This window comes from Phyllostomus discolor, chromosome 7 (genome assembly GCF_004126475.2).
Source record: "Phyllostomus discolor isolate MPI-MPIP mPhyDis1 chromosome 7, mPhyDis1.pri.v3, whole genome shotgun sequence".
Taxonomy (NCBI): Eukaryota; Metazoa; Chordata; class Mammalia; order Chiroptera; family Phyllostomidae; genus Phyllostomus; species Phyllostomus discolor.
In genome coordinates this window covers 85,540,100-85,560,798 of record NC_040909.2, presented here as the reverse complement: position 1 = coordinate 85,560,798, position 20,699 = coordinate 85,540,100, and the positions used below count along the sequence as shown (strand labels likewise).

The 20,699-nt window shown below is 41.1% G+C and overlaps 1 protein-coding gene and 1 pseudogene across 1 annotated transcript in view; both read right to left on the bottom strand.

Annotated features, from left to right (window-relative positions):
- The window catches only part of ATP6V0D2 (ATPase H+ transporting V0 subunit d2), a 49,970-nt gene extending 47,719 nt beyond the window's left edge, over window positions 1-2,251 (bottom strand). The window contains exon 1 of the mRNA XM_028518857.2: window positions 1,874-2,251. Within this exon, the coding sequence (XP_028374658.1) occupies window positions 1,874-2,003 (130 nt within the window). The 5' untranslated portion in view covers window positions 2,004-2,251. The remainder of the gene's footprint in view (window positions 1-1,873) is intronic.
- Window positions 2,252-5,943: 3,692 nt separating this feature from the next.
- Window positions 5,944-8,612, bottom strand: LOC114502026 (annotated as a pseudogene).
- Window positions 8,613-20,699: the final 12,087 nt, after the last annotated feature.

Genomic DNA, 20,699 nt, shown 5'->3' with positions numbered 1-20,699 from the left:
CCTCATTTATTTCTCCAAACAACTTGACAAAGCAGGTGTCACCATTGTAATGAGAAGTCTGAGCTCAGTCTGGAGCCTCAGGTCATCTACCTGCACCTGGCAGTGGTCAAAGACCTTTGCATCAGGGCTGGCTTCACCACAGACCCCACTGTGGGTTTTTAAACCTTCAGTTAAAGACAAGCCTCAAGTAAACTTAAATAAGGTCGTATGCATTGATACTAAGAAACTGGGGACAGAATGAAATTCTCTGGACCAAGATTCTTAGCATTTTTGGGGCCATAGATCCCTGGAAAATTTGGTGACATCTTTCTCCAAGTAATATTTATAAGTATGTGGAATGAAAATACATAGGATTTCAAAGGAAACCAATATATTACAATATAGTTGTCAAGATATTTATTGTTTGTTTGTTTATTTATTTATTTGTTTTTGGTGGGGAGGAATACATAACTGGAATTTACTGTATTACAATTTTGAAGGCTAGACACCCGGTTTAAGATGTTGGCAGAGTTGATTCCTTCTGAAAGCTATGGAGAATGATTGTTTTCATTCCTCTCCCATGAATCTTTTGGCATTCCTTGGTTTATACAATGGAACTGCCATCTGAATTTCTGCCTTCATCTTCACATGGCATTCTCCCTTTGTGCATATCTGTATCTAAATTTCCCCTTTTTATTAGGATACCTTTTAAATTAGGGTAGTGACCCATCCTAATCCAGTATGGTAATATCTTAACTCATTATATCTGCATCATACTATTTCCAAACATGGTCATATTTTGAGGGACTGAATATTAGACCTCCAACTATGAATTCTGGAAAAACATACTTCAACCCACAGCACTACCATTAGATGTTTTTTGTTACTTTGGGAAGAAAAGATGTTGAAGTCTTTTTAAGCCTCTTTTCTCAAAAATTGTAGAACACTAACCTCAAGGGACATTCTGGGCAATGATAGAAATCATGTGAGCTAACAAATCTTTGTGATGATTGTAAAAATAGGCATGATGCAGGGTGCTTAATTGGGGAATATTAGTGGAGTTTGTAACTAACTCAGATACTTAGGATGAGAAAGTTAGAGTGGTATTTGAAGAAGGTGATGTTTTTTTCACAGACCTACAATCCAGGTTTATTAGATATTCTATATTGACATAGTTTCTCCAGATTTCTCCAATTGCTGGCCATGTAAGGGGTGAGGAGGAGGGTGTCCACAGAGTCTGGAGAGATGGAGAAGGGTTATAATCCTCTCTCCAAATCTCACAGAACAGGGTTAGGGGGTTAGCTGGGTAGAGCTTCCACTGCTCACTGCTCCCCTAGTTGTAAGTCTCAGGAGGCAGAGAAGAGGGAGAAATGGAGAATACCCCTGCATGGACCACCAAAATGTTAGGGTGGTCAGAGACATGGGCTGTGAAAGAATTCACAAAGAGAAGAAAATACAGAGAGTAAAGTTTTTATTTTACTTCCCCAAGACATGGAAAAGGGCTAGGTATGGAGGTATGCACCAGCCAGTTACCAAGATATTTTAAAATGTATAATACTGTGCTCCTGTATTCAGGAATTAAATATCATGATTAAAGGATGAGAGCAGTCTTTTCCATAATTTTGACAGTGAAAGCTTAACTGATATTTCAAAACATCTACCAGAACTGTATAAGGATCTAAAAATATTGACTTTCTATTGATAATATTTCACTTAGAGAACACTGAAGACAGAGATGTAATTGTTTTTCTGATCCAAATTCATGGACCCCTGAGTTCCTCGCCCTGGGATTAAGAACCTGCTCTGGGCTCTCAGGCCCTGGGAACAGCCTCCTCCTTAAGTCCCCCCAGGGCCAGAGGCATTTTTTCCTGTCTAAACTGTGAGATTAGCTTACCCTCCAGGGTCTCACACTGGACCAGGTTGATGTAGTCTTGCTGGGTCAGGAGGCTGGCCTTGCACCCTCGCACCAGGCCCTCCAGGTAGCCATGGTCCACATTGAAGCACAGCTCAGCAATTTCCAGCATGGGGCCAGGTCAGGCAGGTGGGGGTGGGACAGTGGTGTCCTGGGAGCCCCAAAGACCTGTACTGGTGTGGAGAGTGCTGGCAGGCACAGGAGTTATCAGGAAGCCGTCTAACAGCTGATAGTCAGGTTTTTGGTGACTAGTTTCCTCCAATTTCAGTGGCTTTGAACACAGGATGCTCAGCCTTGTTTACAGCAACAGTGAATAAGCTCTATGACCCATCAACCAAGGAAACCACCAATACATGGAGGAGGAGGGAGAGGGATGGGGTCAGGGCTGGTTCTGTCTCATCCAGAGACACAGGATCCTTCCTAGCTTTGCTATTGGAAGGGAAAAACACCTGAGTGTTTTGTAAACATCCCCTTCTCCCCAGTTGAGCTTTCAAATGTAAATTACATTTGTGCTCATTTTCTTTAAGAATATTAATGTAAAGAAAGAGAAGGCCCTTTTTGAAAAAATTAAGTTATGCAAATACATCAATTATGAACAGGCAGACTGAAGAATCCTGAGAAGCTTATCCAGCAATTTTTGTTTCTGTTTTAAACTTTAAAACTTTTTGTTATGAGATATTTCAAACATACCATAATTAATCATAAAAAATACCACAATTAACCACCATGTATCCATCACTCAGCTTCAGTTGTGTGCTCATGGCGAATGTTGGGTCAGCTTTGCAGCAGTCTTTCTCTGTAAAAGGCCAGATAGTAAATACTTTTGGCTTTTCGGGTTGATAGAGTCTCTGTTACAACCACTCAACATGATCATAGTACAGAAAGCAGCCACAGACCACAGAGAAATGAATGGGCGTGACTGAGTTCCAATAAAACTTTCTTTACAAAAACAGGTGATTGGCCAGACTTGGCCCCTGAGTCATATTTTTCCAATCCCTGATCTCTGACCTGGACCCATTCCTTTCCATCCTGAATCTTTGTCAAGTAAATCCAAGATATCCTATTATTTTATCCATAAATATTTCAGTAAGTATCTCTAAAAGATAAATATTCTTTTATAATATAATAATAAAGCTATTACTTAATATAAAATATGTTTGCAATGTTCAAATTTTCTCAACATAAATTTTATTTTTTTACACTTGGTTTAATTGAATGAGTAGACATGACATTTGGTTTATATTCCCTTAACTTTCTTGTAGTTACAACTCCCCTTCCACTACCCTGCTTTCTGTTTAAGAAACAGGGTTTCATGTTCTACAGTTTTGGATTTGCTAATTCTATCTTGAGGTATCATTTAACTTATTCCTATAAATTGGTGGTTGAGATCTGGAAGCTAGATCACTTTATGTTAGATTTTTTTTTTGCAAGAACACTTCACATCTGTTTTGAACTTCCATTAAAATGTAGGTAATATCCTGTCTTTCCTTCTTTAGTTTTTAATGTCAGCAGCCATTTATGATCATCATCTAGATACAGTTTAATTGAAGTAACAAAATGATTAAGTTAAAATTCTTCATTCCTTCTTTATTTACTAGCTGGAATACTTCTATAAAAAGAAACTTTACAACATCAAATTCTTTGTTACTCCAGTTTACAATTCATATAAGAAAGGCAAGATAAATGCTTCATTAGTTCTGTTTCCAGATAATGAGGTGGTGCCTTGCATCCTCTAAAGTGGCCAATGTTTTTCAATAAAAATTATTATGAAATTGTGCATTTAAACAGAGTTAGTATGTTCTTTTGATATAACTGTGGTGGTCTTTGTTCCAGGTGCATTGTGTATAATGTTACCCACACCTGGAATCAACCATTTCTCTGCCATTCCTTATGCATGGTGAGAAAAAGAAAAGTTTCTGCAGCACAGTGGGCAGTGCGGTAAGTAGTGCCATGCTCCACACTGCACATGGGCAACAGGTTCTAAGAGTGGCCGTGTTCAGCACAGGGAGGGTTTTTGTGGGTGGGTTCAAGGTCACCTTTCTTAACTTCTTCCTCCAGTATTTAACTTTTCTAATTAGAAGGCATCACAACAAAACAAACCTCCCATATTGGTCAAAAACAAAAACAAAACAACAACAACAAAAACACTGTGCCAAAGAACTAAGTGTTAAAGTCACAAATTTAATATCTGCTACATTCTTCAAAAAATCCCAACCTGATTCAAGTGGATTTCAGTGAGAAACACCAGAAAGCATGTGACAGCTCAGGATAGGGGCCTCCAAAGAAACCCAGGAAGCTTTGGTACTGATTCAGGGACACTCCTGCTTTAACTTGCTTCTCACAGACAGAAAAAAGGTCTGCAAATTGTCATCAGATTTTCTGGACCCTTGAGCCAGAAGGGTTCTTATGTTTGAGGTTAGGGTTGGAACTCTTTATACTTTGTTGGTTTTGGATAATTCAAAGTTATAAGGGTTTCTTAATATTTTCTTTTTCCTGAAGAGAAAAGTATTTCAGCTGTTGGTTGGCTACATGAAATCCATCCCTCAGTGACTTGTAAAGTGCTGTTTGCCCTAATGTTTTTATACAGCATTAATTAAGTCCGAAAAACAAATGTCTTATTGTTCTTCAGTGATCCTACTTCATTCCTGATGATAAAACCTGTTCTAATGGCAAGAGTTTTTAATCTCATTAGGAAGGAATCAATCATCACTCATAATATTTAGATACAATATTTATGTAGGTATCACTAAAAAGCAAGGGCAAAAATCTTGGAATGACTATTTATTACAAAAGCTTAAAGTCATTAATTAGTATACCTCATCCCAATTTTATATCGACTTGAAAATAAATGAATAATTGCCTGAGCAAGATGATTATTTTCCCTATACTTTGTATTTGTTCTGTCTTTACTGTTTTCTTTTCTGCTCACCAGCACAATGCATTTTTTTTTGCAGAATTCCAACCATGACAGAAATTTATGAGATGGGAATTCTTCTAATACCAGTCTGAAGGGTAACATTTGTACTAGTTTGGGTGAACATTGAAAAAGATTATTTAAGCTTCAAAATATTTGCTGCTCAAGGTGCCAGAATTTTTGAAAGGTCATTTTGTCTTTGAGCCACAAGAGGTCACCATAACATCATAGCAAGGATGTTTTATTTGCTTTACCTTTCCTGTACAATTCTTCACTTGGAAATGATCACATCTGAGTTTAAACAAGTGGCTTCCAGTTGCTTATGCTAAGAGATTTTTTAGATATCCCCCTCCACCTCAGAAGCCCTGCTGTTCCCCATCCCTCAAACATCATTGGCCTCATCATTAATATAAGTAAGCACTTCTTTTCTTCCTCCTAAGTAGTGAATTACTTTTTAATTTTTTTATCTGTTATTTCACAGTCTGGCTTCATTTAACATACTTATTCACAGACTTATCACATTGCAATATGTTTTGTGAAATGGGGTGGGGCTGGGGTGAAAAGCCCTATGAACAAATAGGTTTGAGAAATGTGTAGATAGTAGGTCTCATTTTGTACCATCAAAATGCATATTGCCATAATGAAGTCTCAGAAGTCCTTTGCTTAACCTTGAAAGAGCATTTTTCAAACAATGGACTGAACAAGGGCTCCCTCTGCTTGGGCACTTCATGCCTTTAATAACCTGAGGAAGTAGTATTCTTTGGCACATTATTTGGTAAATTCTGATTTATAACATTAGTTATTTTTAAATGTTATAAAATTTATACATCACACTCTTATATAAGTATTTATTTATTTTATTTATTTATTTTTATTTTTTTATTTTTAACTTAAAAATTATATTGTTTTGAATTCAGGTATTTTTTTCCCCAGAAGTCTCAACAGGGATGATTTTAATCTGACCAAATGTGGCACTAGGCTTTAGCTATGATGGTCAATTTTGCTTCCAAAATAGCCAAATTGAAAAGACCCCTCAGCCCTTTTAGTAGAGAAATCTCTCTCCCAATCCCCATGCTGGCCACTACTGAACTGCCTTGCTCTCATCCTCTGTCTGTCCATTTCAGGAACAGGATCACTCTCCTCTTAGGAAGTTGAGGCAACATGTGAGCCAAAATGCATTCTGGATCTCTCTGCAGCTCCCATGTGACTCCCATCCTGGAAATTTGAGGGCACAGCTGGTATAATGGTTGGACTAGCCCTACCTGCCCAGGTGAGAAAATGGAACTTGCGGAACACTGGGAAGAGAAAAACACCCACACCTGTGTTCTCCAAGGTCTATTTCCCCTGACTTGGGCTGCTCTGGGGCCAAAACACCTGAGAGGCAGCTGCTGTTGGTTGAAGCCAGTCTTTGGTAAAAGGAGAATTTTATCACAAGAAAAGCATGTATGTATGAATGCATCTTTGAAAATTCCCCACAAATCTCTCATTTAGGACTTCCAAAAAGGATGGTTTAAGTCTGAAAATAAGTTCTATTGGCCAATCCATCTGTGTGCAGGGTGGATGGGTGTTGGGATCATTTTTCTAGCCGTGGAGGTGCAAAGTGGAATGACAGAGCTGATGTGTATACCATTACTCAGCGAGGTGGAGAATGGCATGCAGAACTAGGAAGGAGCTTGTGACTTGGGGCCCCTCCTCCTGCCTAGGGGCAGCTGCTAAAAGGCTGTGCCGCTGAAGATGGTGTTTGTATCCAGGGCATTCACTTGGGACTTAGGGACCCCATCCTGCGCCTCTCCCACCATGGCGGTGTTACTGAAGGCCTTGGGGGGCCTTGATATGGATGTCCGGCGCCTCCTCCTCCTGTTCCTGGTAGCACTTGCTGCAGCGGCAGCACGTGGGGCAGCAGAGCAGACAGCAGGAGTAGCAGCAGACGCCGCCGCCACAGCAGCAGCACTGGTTCATGCAGCTGAGGATGACCAGGGAGACCATGTGGTCCCAGGGCTTCAGCGAGCGAATGCATAAGGGCAGGAAGTTCCAGGCCTGGAGCTACTAGGCAGGATGCATGGGCAGTGGGACTGCAGAAGCTTGAGCAACACCACCAGAAGGACCAAGAGAATGATGGGAACCCCCATGCCCACCAGCACTGGCCACCCAGCCAGCGAGAGGTCAAACACTGTCAGTGGGACCGGGCAGAAGAAGATGACCAGGTAGAAGATGGCAAGCCAGTGGTACTTAGCTGAGGTGCTGCCAAGCTCCTTGGCCAGGAGTATGGGCAGATGGGCGAACGGGATTGGGTACCACCGCAAGACACCTGTAATGTTGAAGAAAAAGTGGCACAGGGAAATCTGGCACAGGGAAGTCTGAGCTTCTCGGACTACTGCCTGGATTGGCTAAGGCAGACATAATAGCGGTGGTGGTGGTGCCGAGGTTGGCGCCCAGTGTGAGGGAATATGCCCTCTCAATGGTGATCACACCAATACCTATCAGTGGGGTCATGGTAGATGTGAACACAGAGCTGCTCTGTATGAGGAAGGTCATGCCTGCCCCCATAAGGATAGCCAGGTAGCCAGTCAGCCAGGCAAAGGGAAAAGGTAAATCGGTGTTGATGGTCTTCTTGATTACAACAGGTACTTGCCCCTTGAGCACAGAGCCCAGGAGCTTGACAATCATGATCAGAGAGCCACAGAGTAGCAGAAGGGAGACCCCCAGCAGAATGACACCAAGAACAACATCCCCGAGGCTGGCTCCACAAAGATGTGGTGGCATTTGGCAATATTCTCCTGGTGGGTCACATTCTTAATGGTCTAGGTGTGGAAACTGTCTGTCCAACAGAGGACGGGAGAGGCGCAGTTCTTGATGGAGGGGATGGTGACATTCATCTGAGTCACACTGGTAAAACTTTTGCACCAAATCTTCATCAGACTCTTGTTTTGAGCTGCTTCATTGTTCATTGCAATTTGGCTGATGACTTTTTTATCCATCTGGATTATTTGCTTTGTAAGGGGATCCATGATGACTTTCAGAAATGCTGGGGCATCTTCTCTGTTTTTTAGAGGGGAGGACTCCACAATCAGATTAGTCAGGACCTCTAGGTAATGGGTGGTGGCCTGCACAGGCAGCAGCACCAGCACGAATAGCCAGTTGAAGAAGTCGTGGGTGGTGGTGGCCCCAGCAAAAGCCCTTTTGAACAGTCTGGTCTCCTGTCTGCATGAGCACCGTGAAGATGTTGGTAATGGAGGTCCTGATGTTGGCTGCCATGACAATGGGGATGGTAGCTCACACCATCAGGAGTGAGGAGGCCACCATGCTGACGATTGATGGACATGGAGGTGCTAGAGCTCTGCACCATGGTGGTCACCAGCATCCCGATCACCAACCTCACCATGGGGTTGGACATAATAGAGTTGTTGCTGAATAACTTCACAGCTATTTTTGCTCCAACTGCTGAGCACACCCAAGGAGCACACGAACAAGTAGAGGAATCCCAGAAGCAGAATGAACTTCACAATCCCTTGGAAGACATACAGAATCTTCCCTTTGGTGTCTCTCTCTGACCACTTGATCCCCTGGAGCTTAAGCTCGGACAGGTCCCAGGGGTGGTCCAAGTCTGTGGGATCCTTTGGGGGCCCCTCAATCAGGACCACAATGAAGTGCAATGGCAGAAATTCAATCTTGGTCAGAATGATCCCAGTGTCATTTTTTTTCAGTCTCCTTGTCTTTCCCAGCCCTGGTGGTCCCTTCTATGTATTTACTGGGGTTGGGCTGGGTGTTTTCTACCTCTGGCCAAGGGGCCATGGTCTGGCAAGGATGCAGTCAGGAAGAGCTCTTTCCTGAGAAAGAAGGCACCAGTCCTTACACAGGGTGAGCCAAGATATAGCCTGGATTCAGATATCTTTAAAACTTAATAGCTTTACCATAATTTCTTCTATTCCCCACATAGTTCCCATTTAAAAATTACTTTCTATCTTGATGGCAGAAATCTCAGGACCTGTTTTGCTAGAGTGGTAGTTTGTGTGGTAATTAGATGAACTAATGATGAAAAATTCACCAGCAGAAATAATAAATAACATTATTATGCTGAGAATTCTATTTCTATGAGAAAGTATGAACTAAGCAAAATGAAATACTATAAGAAGGAAAGTCATTATTTTACATTATTATAAGTCTAGGAAAATGTCACAGAAGAAAGATTCATAATTAGAAAAGGTTTTTATACTAATAAAACTTATTAAATGACCTAAAGGCCATTTAATATAATGTAATGCCAACTGCAGAGACAGGGAAGAACTAATGGCTTTTTGAGGCCAATCATTAAATTTCATATCTCCAAGTATTAGAAGTGTCTCTTTTCTAGTAAAGAAAAATGGGCCCACATACAACTCTAATCAACTAGTTCTATTTCTGCAAGATATAAGGCTTTTTGAAAATGATTCTTTTACTTGGTTTGCAAAGTTCTCTTTAAAATTTTTACAAAATAGATTTTAAAAATATTTGAAGTGCTTTTTTCTCTTTTTTCCTGGAAATTTCTTCATGTAAGAATGCTTCAGTTGCCACAAAGAATAGAATTATAAAACACATTGGAAATAACAAGGAACTTAGGAACATCAAGAACAGTCTTATTACCTTAAAGAAAGGGAAACCCAAATTCTGAAAGAAACATTAAGGAATTTTTTTACTTTTTAACAGAATCATATATCAATAACAACAGAACAGGGAAATAAAATGAAAATATTCTGACTCCTGGCTTATGATTCATTCCAACTAATTGAAAAGTGATTTATAAACTTTCATAATTTTATACAAAAATGAGCTTATTACTACATAATTAACCTTAAAGCTATATTGTCAAATGTTTTTGGTTTTTGTTTTTTTCCCTAAAGGGAAAAATCTTCCACCAGAGAGTTCTCTTTCCACCACTAGATGGCAGGCTACTGAACACACATAATATGGGACCTCATTTGTATGTCTAGAGAGGTGAATAGGGTCAAGGGAGAGAGGTCGATTACAAAGTCACAAAAGACAGGAGGTAAGAGTGGATGTTGCAGTCTTGAGTGTGAAGTATGCAGGTCCATGAGCAGGCTGGAAATTCAAACAGAATTTCTCTGCTACAGTGTTGAGGGAGAATTCCGTCTCTGGGAAATCTCAGATTTTATTCAGGCCTTCATCTGATTTGATGAGGCCCACCATGTTAGCAAGAGCAATCCCCTCCTCCTCCTTCTCCTCCTCCTCCTTCTTTTCTTCTTTTGGATCTTGATGAAGTCAGAACTAAGTTGCAATGTTGTTCAAAGTTGAAAGAGCACGTATATAGGAGGGCAGTGTAAACGTTTGACTTGCGAATGACTTCAGCAGTCCAAATGACTTTTAAGGAAGAGGAGACAGAAATACTTTCCTGAGGTTATGGGACAAGGCACAGTTCATTACAGGGTGCTGTTTTGAGTCCTGACTACAGCCACAGTATCCTGCCTGGGCCCCTGCTTCTGCACCACCCTCACAAAGCTGACTCAAGTCCAGGCTCACATTCATGCCTCCTCAGAGTCATTTTGTTACAGAGCACAACAAGGGGGGCCTGGGATGATATACTATTATTGAAAGAAGGCCCTGGGTCCGTTATGTCCGCTGCCCTAGGAAAGACATCTCTCAATGCCAGAGATTCGTGAAAAGGAAAGGAAATGTTTATTTAATGCTATACTAACTTAAAGTAGTGACCTAATGTCTTTATCAAAAAATCCTAAAGTCCTTAAAAACACCCACAAATACACAGTCCTTCCTTCCTTCCCCCTTTGCCCAGTCCAGAGTACCGTATCTCAGGAAAGGAAATAGAAGTCCATGGCTCAGGCAGTCCTCTGGTTCTTCTCAGTTAGTAATCCCTCTTGACTGGGAGACCTCCCTGGGTTCCCAGCATCCTCGGCTGAGTCGCCAGGATCTCTGCTAAAACCAGGTGGTGGTTCCCCCTTCTAAAGCTGAGGGGGTTCCCACTCTGGCACAGGCACGTGGTCCTCTCTCAGGGCCACGGGAGTCCCCACTCTGCCAGGCCATGTGGTTCTCTCTCTCAGGGCTGCAGTAAAGGAGAGTCCCCACTCTGCCAAAACTGCATGGTTCTCTCCTCCAGGGCTGCCGCGTGGTTCTCCCCTCCAGGGCTGCTGCGTGGTTCTCCCTCTCTCAGGGCTGTGGGAGTCTCCATTCTGTCAAGTCTGTGTGGTTCTCCCCCAATGGCTGCCGTGTCTGGGTTTAAATCCCCCACGCCAATCTTCTTCTGCAGCCCCATTTCCGACTCCTCCTACACTTGGGCACACTTGCCCTCAATCTGCTGTCTTCTCCAGCTTTTCTGGTCGCCATCGTGGGCCTGGGCAGGTGTCACCCCATGTCATGGAACCAATCTTCTCCCAGCTCCCACGCAGGTGGTGTAACTCAGGGGACCTGCCTCCCAGGTCCCATCTTGGGGGGAAGGTCCCTTTCCATTCCCCTAGCCTTGAGCATGGCCATAGCTATTTAGCATATCTAAGTGACCAGCCAAAGGCTATAGGTATGCTAAATGAGCATGCCATGGATTAGCTGCAAAGCTGCCCTGCATGTTCTTTCTCTGTGTGCCCCTTCCCCCAACTCACACCTGTGGGGGAAGGGGTGAAGACACCTTAAAATCTCCTGGACACCTTGAGTTCTGGACCCCATTTCAAATGCCTATTTGGGGTCCCCTCTCTTGGCTGCACCCTGTAACAATTTTAATGGTATCACATTGGCTTTATGTTTTCATTGCATTTATTGATGGGTATCTAATTTTGATCTATTATATTTTATAGGGATGAATGTGATTATTTGAAATTCAGTTCAAAAAACAACATAACAGTGAGATAAATAAGGCAATGTTAGTCAAGCAACGTAACATCCATGTACTAATCACCACCTCAGTCCTTTCCACCCATCACAGAGATCTCCAGAACTCCCAGAAACAGAGGTATCACTCCCTTTTGAAAGGTAAGAAAGCAGAAAATGCTTTGTTCACATTTTTCAGAAGGAAATAACTAAGTATGAAGGGATCTTTGTGTCGGCTTCGTTCTTCCTGTCTCTATTGTCTCTGGAAGCTACCTTGGCCTAAAGCTGCTGTTAACCATGCTTCTTGTTCAAGTAACATCATGGGGCCATCATTCTGGAGTGTGTCTGAGCTAGAATAATTTAAGATACATCTCAGATGCCCTTAAAGTGTTGGCCACTCTCAGAATCCCATCCCATGCTGTGAGGTTGTCCTGAAGAAGCATCATGTTTGCAGACTATCAGCTCCAGTCAACACCATGGCAGTGTTTAAGTCTCCGCATTTTCTTGAGGCTTAAATACACACATTGCAATGCACACATTGGAAAAGCAAACATTTATGCAAAAATGAAGCTTTTGAGTTTCTTCTGTGTTCTTGGCTGCCGTTCTTGGGAAGGTAATTCTTTGCTGAAAGACAGGTCAGACAGGGCATCAGGGCTCCATGATCATGCCTGAGACCTCAGAACAAGTTTCTATTGAATTCTAAATCTGGCAGGCATGGTCTCAAACCATGTTTGTCTTCTTGGCTTTTGCCTGAAAGAGTCAGTTCCTCTGCTCATATTAATCATCTCTCTCTTTCTCTCTCTCTGACATGTAATTATTTAAATCTTCCTTTACATGGGAAGGTGAGTAGGCCATGCCGTGATGAGCTGGTCATGGTGGTTCTGAGGCTGAAGTTAGTAGTGTTAGTGTGTGAGCATTGTCTCTGTGGAAAATTGCCTAACTTCTTTTAATCTTCGTTCATCCATAAAATAAGGGGGATAGTAATTATAGTTCATTTTTAGGGTTTTGGTGAAAATGAAACTGTATAGCACAGTGCCGGACACAGAGTAAATATAGAATAAGTTATTAGCTAAAATTATTTCCCCAGAAATTTATATCAATTCAGAAACCAGAGTGCTTGCATCCTAAGCACTTTATAGTTATTTACTGAGAACTTGCTAACATTAAGGGTGTAATCTAAACACAAACCAATAGAAAATATGTACATTTCTCCTACCTGCATTTCTTTAAATGAAATCTAAAAACCTAGATATGCCAGTTAAAAACATGTCTGTATGCATTTTGATTCAACAATGTGACCAAAGTAAAACACTAAATGTATAGATTTAGAACTCATATAGTTCTAAATACATTTTAATCAGCTTAATATTTTTCCTATAGTTCACTGATCAAACTAGAAAATAGATATAGAAAAAGTTGGTGTTTCATAGGCATACTAAGTGGTATGGTTTCTATTAACCTTGACTTGAAAATAATATTAGTGCTTTACTATCAATATCAATAAAGCACCCCTTGTCTTTCAGGTAATTCCCTAACTGAATGCTTTCACCTATCACCTAAAAGTTATTTCATATATAAGAGGATATGCATACCTCCCTGGGTCTGGTTGAACTATGAGACCTGGACATGGAGGTTTTCAATGTCTTCCCATCGTCTTACAAGACAGCTCTATCTGCTACTATTCCAAGAAGGGCCTCCAGTACTCTATTTGTGATTCTCTTCCATTTGTTCTTCATGCTCATCTTGCTCCAGCCATATTCTGTCATTTCCTGGCCTCTCTCTTTGCTAGTTTATTTACTTTCTCTTGTTTAGAATTTCCATTCCCTCCTCTCTATCTGTGCAATCCTTGGCATGCATGAGGCCCATCCAGCCTCACCTCCTTTTGAAGGATGGCCACTGTTGCTGAGTGTGTTTCCCTCTCTGTTCTGAGCCAGCAGGGCTGGTGTCCATTCTTGCACTACACCTGCTGGGGCTGCACAGGGATGGAGTCCACTGAGCATTGGTTGCTGGTTGTGTGGACAATAACCCACACAGTTTCCAGCAGAGGTGCATCCCCTCCCCACATCTGTGGGGCCTTTACCTTCCTGTGGAACAGGAAGCGGGGGGCATGGCATAAATGTCTTTGCTCAGAGGAACAGTTATATCTGAAAAAGCAAAAAGACCAATGTATACAACGTACTTGTACGGTGGCTTCCGACAGACTGAGCTGACTCCCTTTGCACAGCAGCATCTTTGGGTGAACTGTGGGTCACTCTGCTCAGTATGATCAGTCACCAAGTCATCCCTGGCCCTGGCCCAGGGCCAAGCCTGTTTGTGTAGTGGGCACAAAGAGGGTGCAGGGCAAGTTGAGGGAAAATGATGTGCTTCTGGCTCAGCAGAGAAGGGTTTGCACACATCCTTCTGCTTGCTTCCCATGGGGAGACTGAGTCCCAAGGCCACCAAAGTTGGCCATGTGGGTGGCTGTCACTTCTGGTGCCCAGAGAGTCCAGTCTAACGAGAACTTGATTGGACCCATCTCAGAAATCCCTAGCAGGAAAAAGAAAATGCTCTATCTAAAGTCTGCATTTAGCTTTAAAAGGAGCAACACATGTAAAAAAAATCACATCAAGCTGTGGCTCAGTGAATTGAGCGCCGGCCTGTGAACCAAAGTGTTATGAGTTCAATTTGCAGTCAGGGCACATACCTGGGTTGCAGACCAGGTCCTCAGTAGAGGGTGTATGAAAGGCAACCACACATTAATGTTTCCCTCTCTCCCTCCCTTTCCCTCTATGTAAAAATAAATAAATAAAATCTTTTTTTAAATCACATCAGGATATTTGGACACAGGTAAGCCACATAGTGGGTTCCTTTATGGTCATTTGGAAGGTGAGACCAGGAAGGCAGAAAGGAGAGAGGAAGAACAGATGTGGCTGCCACCACCTGGTACCCCATAGCCTTGGGGTGAGGCAAGAATGATTGAAATCTCCTGCACTGTCTGCCCACCTGCTGATAAAGCCTGAGCAGGGGCACAAAGTAGAAGGCTTAATCATATTTTTTATGATAAGTCATTGAAGATTTTAAAATGTTAAAATTTTGAAGGCTTAAGAAGATAGTTGCAATAAAAGGGAGACAGGAAAAATTAAAGTATGTGAAGGAGCAAGAGAAGCCCCACTAACAGTGACGACCCCCTTGGGACTATTATTTCACTGACGGAGTAAGGGTCACAAGGAAGCAGCAGGGTCCCCAACCCTCGGATAGGTAACCCCTGTGTTGGGATAGAGAGTGTTTTCAGAGTGCTGTTCGACTCACCTGTGTGTAAAATGCAAAAGCAATACCAGAGAATGAGAGCTGTATTTTTTTTCCTACTAAGTAATAAAATTTGTAATAGCTTTGATTACACTGTGGTAGCTCAGAGAACATAGTGCTTCCATTACTGTGTCTACAGAAAATCAGCTGGGGAACTGGTGTTCACAGATGAAACTGGAGCGGGGAGGTGGGCAATATTTTCAGAATGAAAAATGAGAGTTTTTACTCCTCCTGAAAGAGAAAATACAACAAGTTAAATACTTTGAAATTATAAATGACTTCCTTATTCTAAAAATGACTGCTGACAGGGAATTAGAAAATCTAAGAAGGCTCAGTAATGAGGAAACTTAAAACTAATAAAAAGTAAAGTTCAAGGAAGTAAGACTTTGTTTTCACTTTGAAAGAGAAATTACTTTAATGGGAGACTAGGGAGGCTGAGTTTAAGACCACAGAATAAAAGGAAATTTTAGGAAATAAGAATGCTTCCCACATTGGCACATCAGTGCAGTTTCTAACCTGGACTAACAGAACAAGATTCGACAGTTTTGTGAAAGCAGGTTTCTGGGGACATAATGGCTTGTACACTCATAATGGGCTTCTGACTTTGAAACTTCTGTACCATTGCTTCTTCTGAAATGTCCCCTCACATCCTTTCTATGTTCCATTCTGTTCTCTCTCCCACCCTCTGTAAACTCATTATGACTTCTTCCACACAGGTTTGTTTCCTCTGAGCTCAGAACATGGACATCTATGACATCCACTTGGTGGTCAGGGTTCGCTTCATTGCACCATTAGTTTTTTTTTTAAAGATTTTATTTATTTTTTAGAGAGGGAAGGAGGGGGGAGAGAGAGAGAGAGAGAGAGAGGGAGAGAGAAAGAGAGAGAGAGAGAAACATCAATGTGCGGTTGCTGGGGGTCATGGCCTGCAACCCAGACATGTACCCTGACTGGGAATCGAACCTGGGACACTTTGGTTCGCAGCCTGTGCTCAATCCACTGAGCTACTCCAGCCAGGGTGCACCATTAGTTTTGAATGTGCTTGTCCAATGTCCTTCCATTTATGGTGCCCATCCTCACCCCTGTGGCTTAGAGCCAGAGAGAAGCAGTTTCAGTGATGCTCATGAGAAACTCTGAGACTTAGATAAGACAGTGAATGTGGGTAAGGACTGGAATGGATCTGAGGCACTGAGTCTGCCCACTGAGAATGGCTGTCCATCTATTTTACAAGTACCAAGGTTGAGCAAGGTTGAACAGCCCTGCATGAGCACTTGAAAGACAAAATCTGCTTTAGTGCTCACAGTGACCCCAGGATATAAAGACCTCACTTCTTGACAGAAACTCTCCTCCCCACCCCAGCCATGGAAACCTCTCAGTGTTGTTATTTCCCAGTTGACATTGGAATTTGGGGGGCTTGCTCTCATCTTCAATTTCTTAGCTTTCTTGAGACTGAACTGCATTCACTCAGAAGAGTGGCCAGCAAACTCTATGCCTTCCCTGGCCCTGGTTGTTACAGTCAACATCTGACATCTGGGAAGAAAAAGGAATGAGAACTATTATCTTTTCTGCTGAATCTCCCCTCATGTGACTATGTCTCCCAGTTCCATCCACTGCTGTAGGAATGCGTGCTCTTGGAGAATTAATTCTTAACATCATCAGATTCTCTTGTGTGGAGCAGAGAAAAGAAGGAAAATAGATCTTTTTCCATATTCATCTTATAAAGGTCTTTCTGCCCACAGTGGATAAGATTTTGAGCTTTGACATTGGACTGCTTGGCTTTAAATCCCCTTTGTTTTAATAGTTATTTGACATTCTTCTGTAAAATAGGAATGATTACTGTCATCCAACTGGTTCTTACAAGGATTGAATGAATAATTACATGTGAAGAATTCAGAACAGGCCCTGATGTATAGCATTCAAAGCTTTAGGTCTTGTAATTGTTCATTATAGCCTTGTTACATTTGTCTTGCTATCAAAATAAAACTTAAAATTTGTTGAAGATATTGATAAGTCTTCATACTTCTTTAAACACTCCACAAGCACTGGCCAGGTAGTTCAGTTGATTAGAGCATCATTCTGATATGCCAAGGTTATGAGTTCAATCTCTGGTCAGGACACATACAAGAATCAGCCAATGAATGCATAAATAGGTGGAACAAAAAAATCTATATCCTGTAATCTCTCTCTCTTTCTCCCTTCTTCTCTGTCTCTCAAGTCAGTAAACACTCTTTGGACACAAGAACATTGTTGAGTATTATGAGCCCAGTGAGATGTGCTGGAGAGAAATGGAGGAGTCTAAATATTGGGCTAACCTCACCTGATCTTGGTCTCAGATACACCATTTACTGCCTGATGATGAAGACAATGATTAATTTCTACACAGCACGAGTTGTTGAGGAAATTAAACTGTATAAATGTGCACATATATGGTAAGTATTCAATAAAGAACTGTCATTTCAGGATAGAGGCTACATTTATTTCTTCAAGAGACGGCCAATATGAAACAATAGCTAAACATTCAGCTCTATGAACTAACTGAAGAAGATAATTTTTAAATGATGAAGATGCAACTTTGTTTTGCTGGAGACCTCCAATGAGCAATTTTAATCACCATGTTTTGGAGGCAGACACTCTTCTTAACAGTGTCTCTGTAAAGCCAGGCTCTCTTGATGATTATAGGCACATCGTTATATGAAGAGTTTACAAAATAAGCTTTGTTTACTATTGAAAACCTGTTTGGTGTCAGTTACTTAATTTTCTGCTCTTTGAGCCTCACTAAATTATATTATTTAACAAGGAGTATGTTGCTAGCTAGAATTTATTATAAGGATGAATCCCAGAAAGTAAACCTTAGTAAGTTGGCTCTGATTAATTTTATGAAAGAAAATATTTGTTTGTAAAGTTTGAGTCTGCGTTTTGGATCCTCTTTTGAATCAGCTTATTGACTGAATTGAATAAAATCTTTAATATGTGTTTTATATCAACATAAAGGTTATGATTTATTTTTGATAGTTATTCTAAACAGGTAACTATAAGTGAAATGTGCTGATTGAAAAACAGATGTTACAGATGAATCATTTATTTGTTTTCTTTCTCTCTCCATTAGAATGTGAAGTTCATTCAGCAGGCATTTTTATCTGTTTTGTGCACTGACGAATTTCCAGTGCTGAACAAGTGCCTGGCACCTAGTAAGGGTTTCATAACAATTTAAATAAAGGAGTGAGTGTTCACTTAAAAAAGAATGAACAATCTGGAGCATTTCCCATTTGAAAGCACATGGTGGGAGCAGATTTATTGAAGAAACAAATTTTTGGTGGCCTTGGTGCAAAAGCATTCAGGCTTGTTTGGGGGAAGCAAGGAGTCGTTGGAGGAGTAAGCTGACGTCTTGCTGAGGTAGATGTTTGTCTCGGTCAGTTTTCTGAAATCAGACAGCAAAGACCCTGCCTAACAGTACAGTGACTTCTACTCTGTATATTGTGTTTTCTGTACAGACAGAAGAGAACTTGGGGGTTTCCAGCCAAAATGGAGGCATAGGTAGATACACATCATTTTACTGCATGAACAAAAGAAAGATAAAAACCAACTTAAAAACAAAAAACAAGAACTGCCAGAAAATCAAACTGTATGGAAGTCCAAAAACAAAGCAACTGAAACATTAATCCAGACTGGTAGGAGGGACAGAGACTAGAAACCAGGATAGAGGGGTCGGGCCACAAGGCTGCAGCTGGCTGACCTGGCTGTCCCACATTTGTGTGCAGACAAGTGGGGAAGAGTAACTGAAAAGCAAGACATGCTGTGCAACCCAGGGTTCTAGCATGGAAAACTAAAGCATTAAAACCTCTGGCTGTAAAAATCTATGGGGGTTGCAGCAGCAGGAAAAATACCCAGTCTCAAAGGAGAGTCTATTTGAGGGCCCACAGGATTGTAGAATGTACACAAGCTCATTCACCCAGGATTCAGTACCTGAATGGGCACAATCCACTTGTGGGAAGTGTGGGAAGTGACAGAAAGTGGGGTGAGAGCCATGCAAGCGGCATCATTCCCTCTGTGATCCCTCCCCCATATATAGCACTACAACACAATGATGTGGGTTGTCCCGCCCAGGCAAATACCTAAGGCTCTGCCCCTTACTAAGTAACAGGTGTGCTGAGACAAAGAAATGTGGCCCAAATGAAAGAGCATATCAAAACTCCAGAAAAAGAACTAAGTGATTACAAGATAGCCAACCTATCAGATGCAGAGTTCAAAACACTAGTAATTAGAATACTCTCAGAAATGATTGAGTATGGTCACTAAATAAAGGAAGAAATGGGTGTTATACAAAGTGCAACAAAGGAAAATGTACAGGGAACCAACAGTGAAGGGAAGAAAATCGGGACTCAAATCAATGATTTGGAATAAAGGGAAGGAATAAATACCCAACTGGAACAGAATGAAGAAACAAGAATTTGAAAAAATGAGGAGAGGCTGAAGAACCTCTGGGACAACTTTAAACATTCCAACATTCAAATCATAAGGGTGCCAGAGGAGAAGAGGAAGAGTAAGAAATTAAAAACTTATTTGGAAAAATAATGAAGGAAAACTTCCCTAATTTGCTGATGGAAATAGACTTCCAGGAAGTGCAAGAAGCTCAGAGAGTCCCAAAGGAAGCACACACTAAGTTACATCATAATTAAATTACTCAAGATTAAAGATAAGGAGACAATCTTAAAAGCAGCAAGAGAAAAGGAGACACTTACCCACAAAGGAGTGCCCATAAAACTATAAGCCGATTTCTCAAAAGAAACCTTACAGGCAAGAAGGGGCTGGAAAGAAGTATTCAAAGTCAAGAAAGGCAAAGATCTACAACTTAGATTACTCTATTCAGCAAAACTATCATTTAGAATGGAAGGGCAGATAAAGTGCTTCTCAGAGAAGGTCAAGTTAAAGGAGTTCATCATCACCAAGCCCTTATTATATGAAATGTTAAAGGGGTTTATCTAAGAAAAAGAAGATCAAAACTATGAACAGTAAAATGACAATCAACTCACAAATATCAACATATAAACCTAAAACACAAAAGCAAACTAAGCAAACAACTAGATCAGGAACAGAATCACAGAAATGGAGATCATATGGAGGGTTATTAGCAGAAAGGAGGAAGAGGGAGAATGGGGGAAAAGGCTACAGGGAATAAGAAGAAGAATTGGTAGGCACAAAATAGACAGGCAGGTTAAGAAAAATATGGGAAATGGAGAAGCCAAAGAACTTATATGTATGACCCATGGACATAAACTAAGGGAAGGATGCTGGAGGGAGAGGAGGTGCAGGGTAAGGGGGATAAAGGGAAGAAAAAATGGAACATGATAGTCAGTGGTTTGTGAAATTATGTTCTGAAGAAATCAGGCTCAACTTCTGGCTATTGGTGATTTGAAAACTCAGTCAAGCATCTGACAGTAACCAGATACCGACACGATTGACCTTAGTGTGTCTGTACACATAAGGAATTCTTTTTTAAAATCTTTTTGGAAAGATTATTATTATTTACTTCAGAATAAGAGATGATATTTATGACTTTGAATTTCAAATCTTGGGGCCCATAAATATTTAAATAATTTAGAGTAAGACTAATATAAGAAACTCAGACACAAGTGGGAAATCATGCCTGTTTTCTAATTTTTGTGTCATTATATATATTTCTATTTAATAATGGAAAGACATATTCAAATATTTTTTATTACCCATGGTAGAAGATCAGCTAGAACAATATTCTTTTAGGCCAGAGGGTATAATCTGAGTCCAAAAATTTACTGAGATATCAAGGAT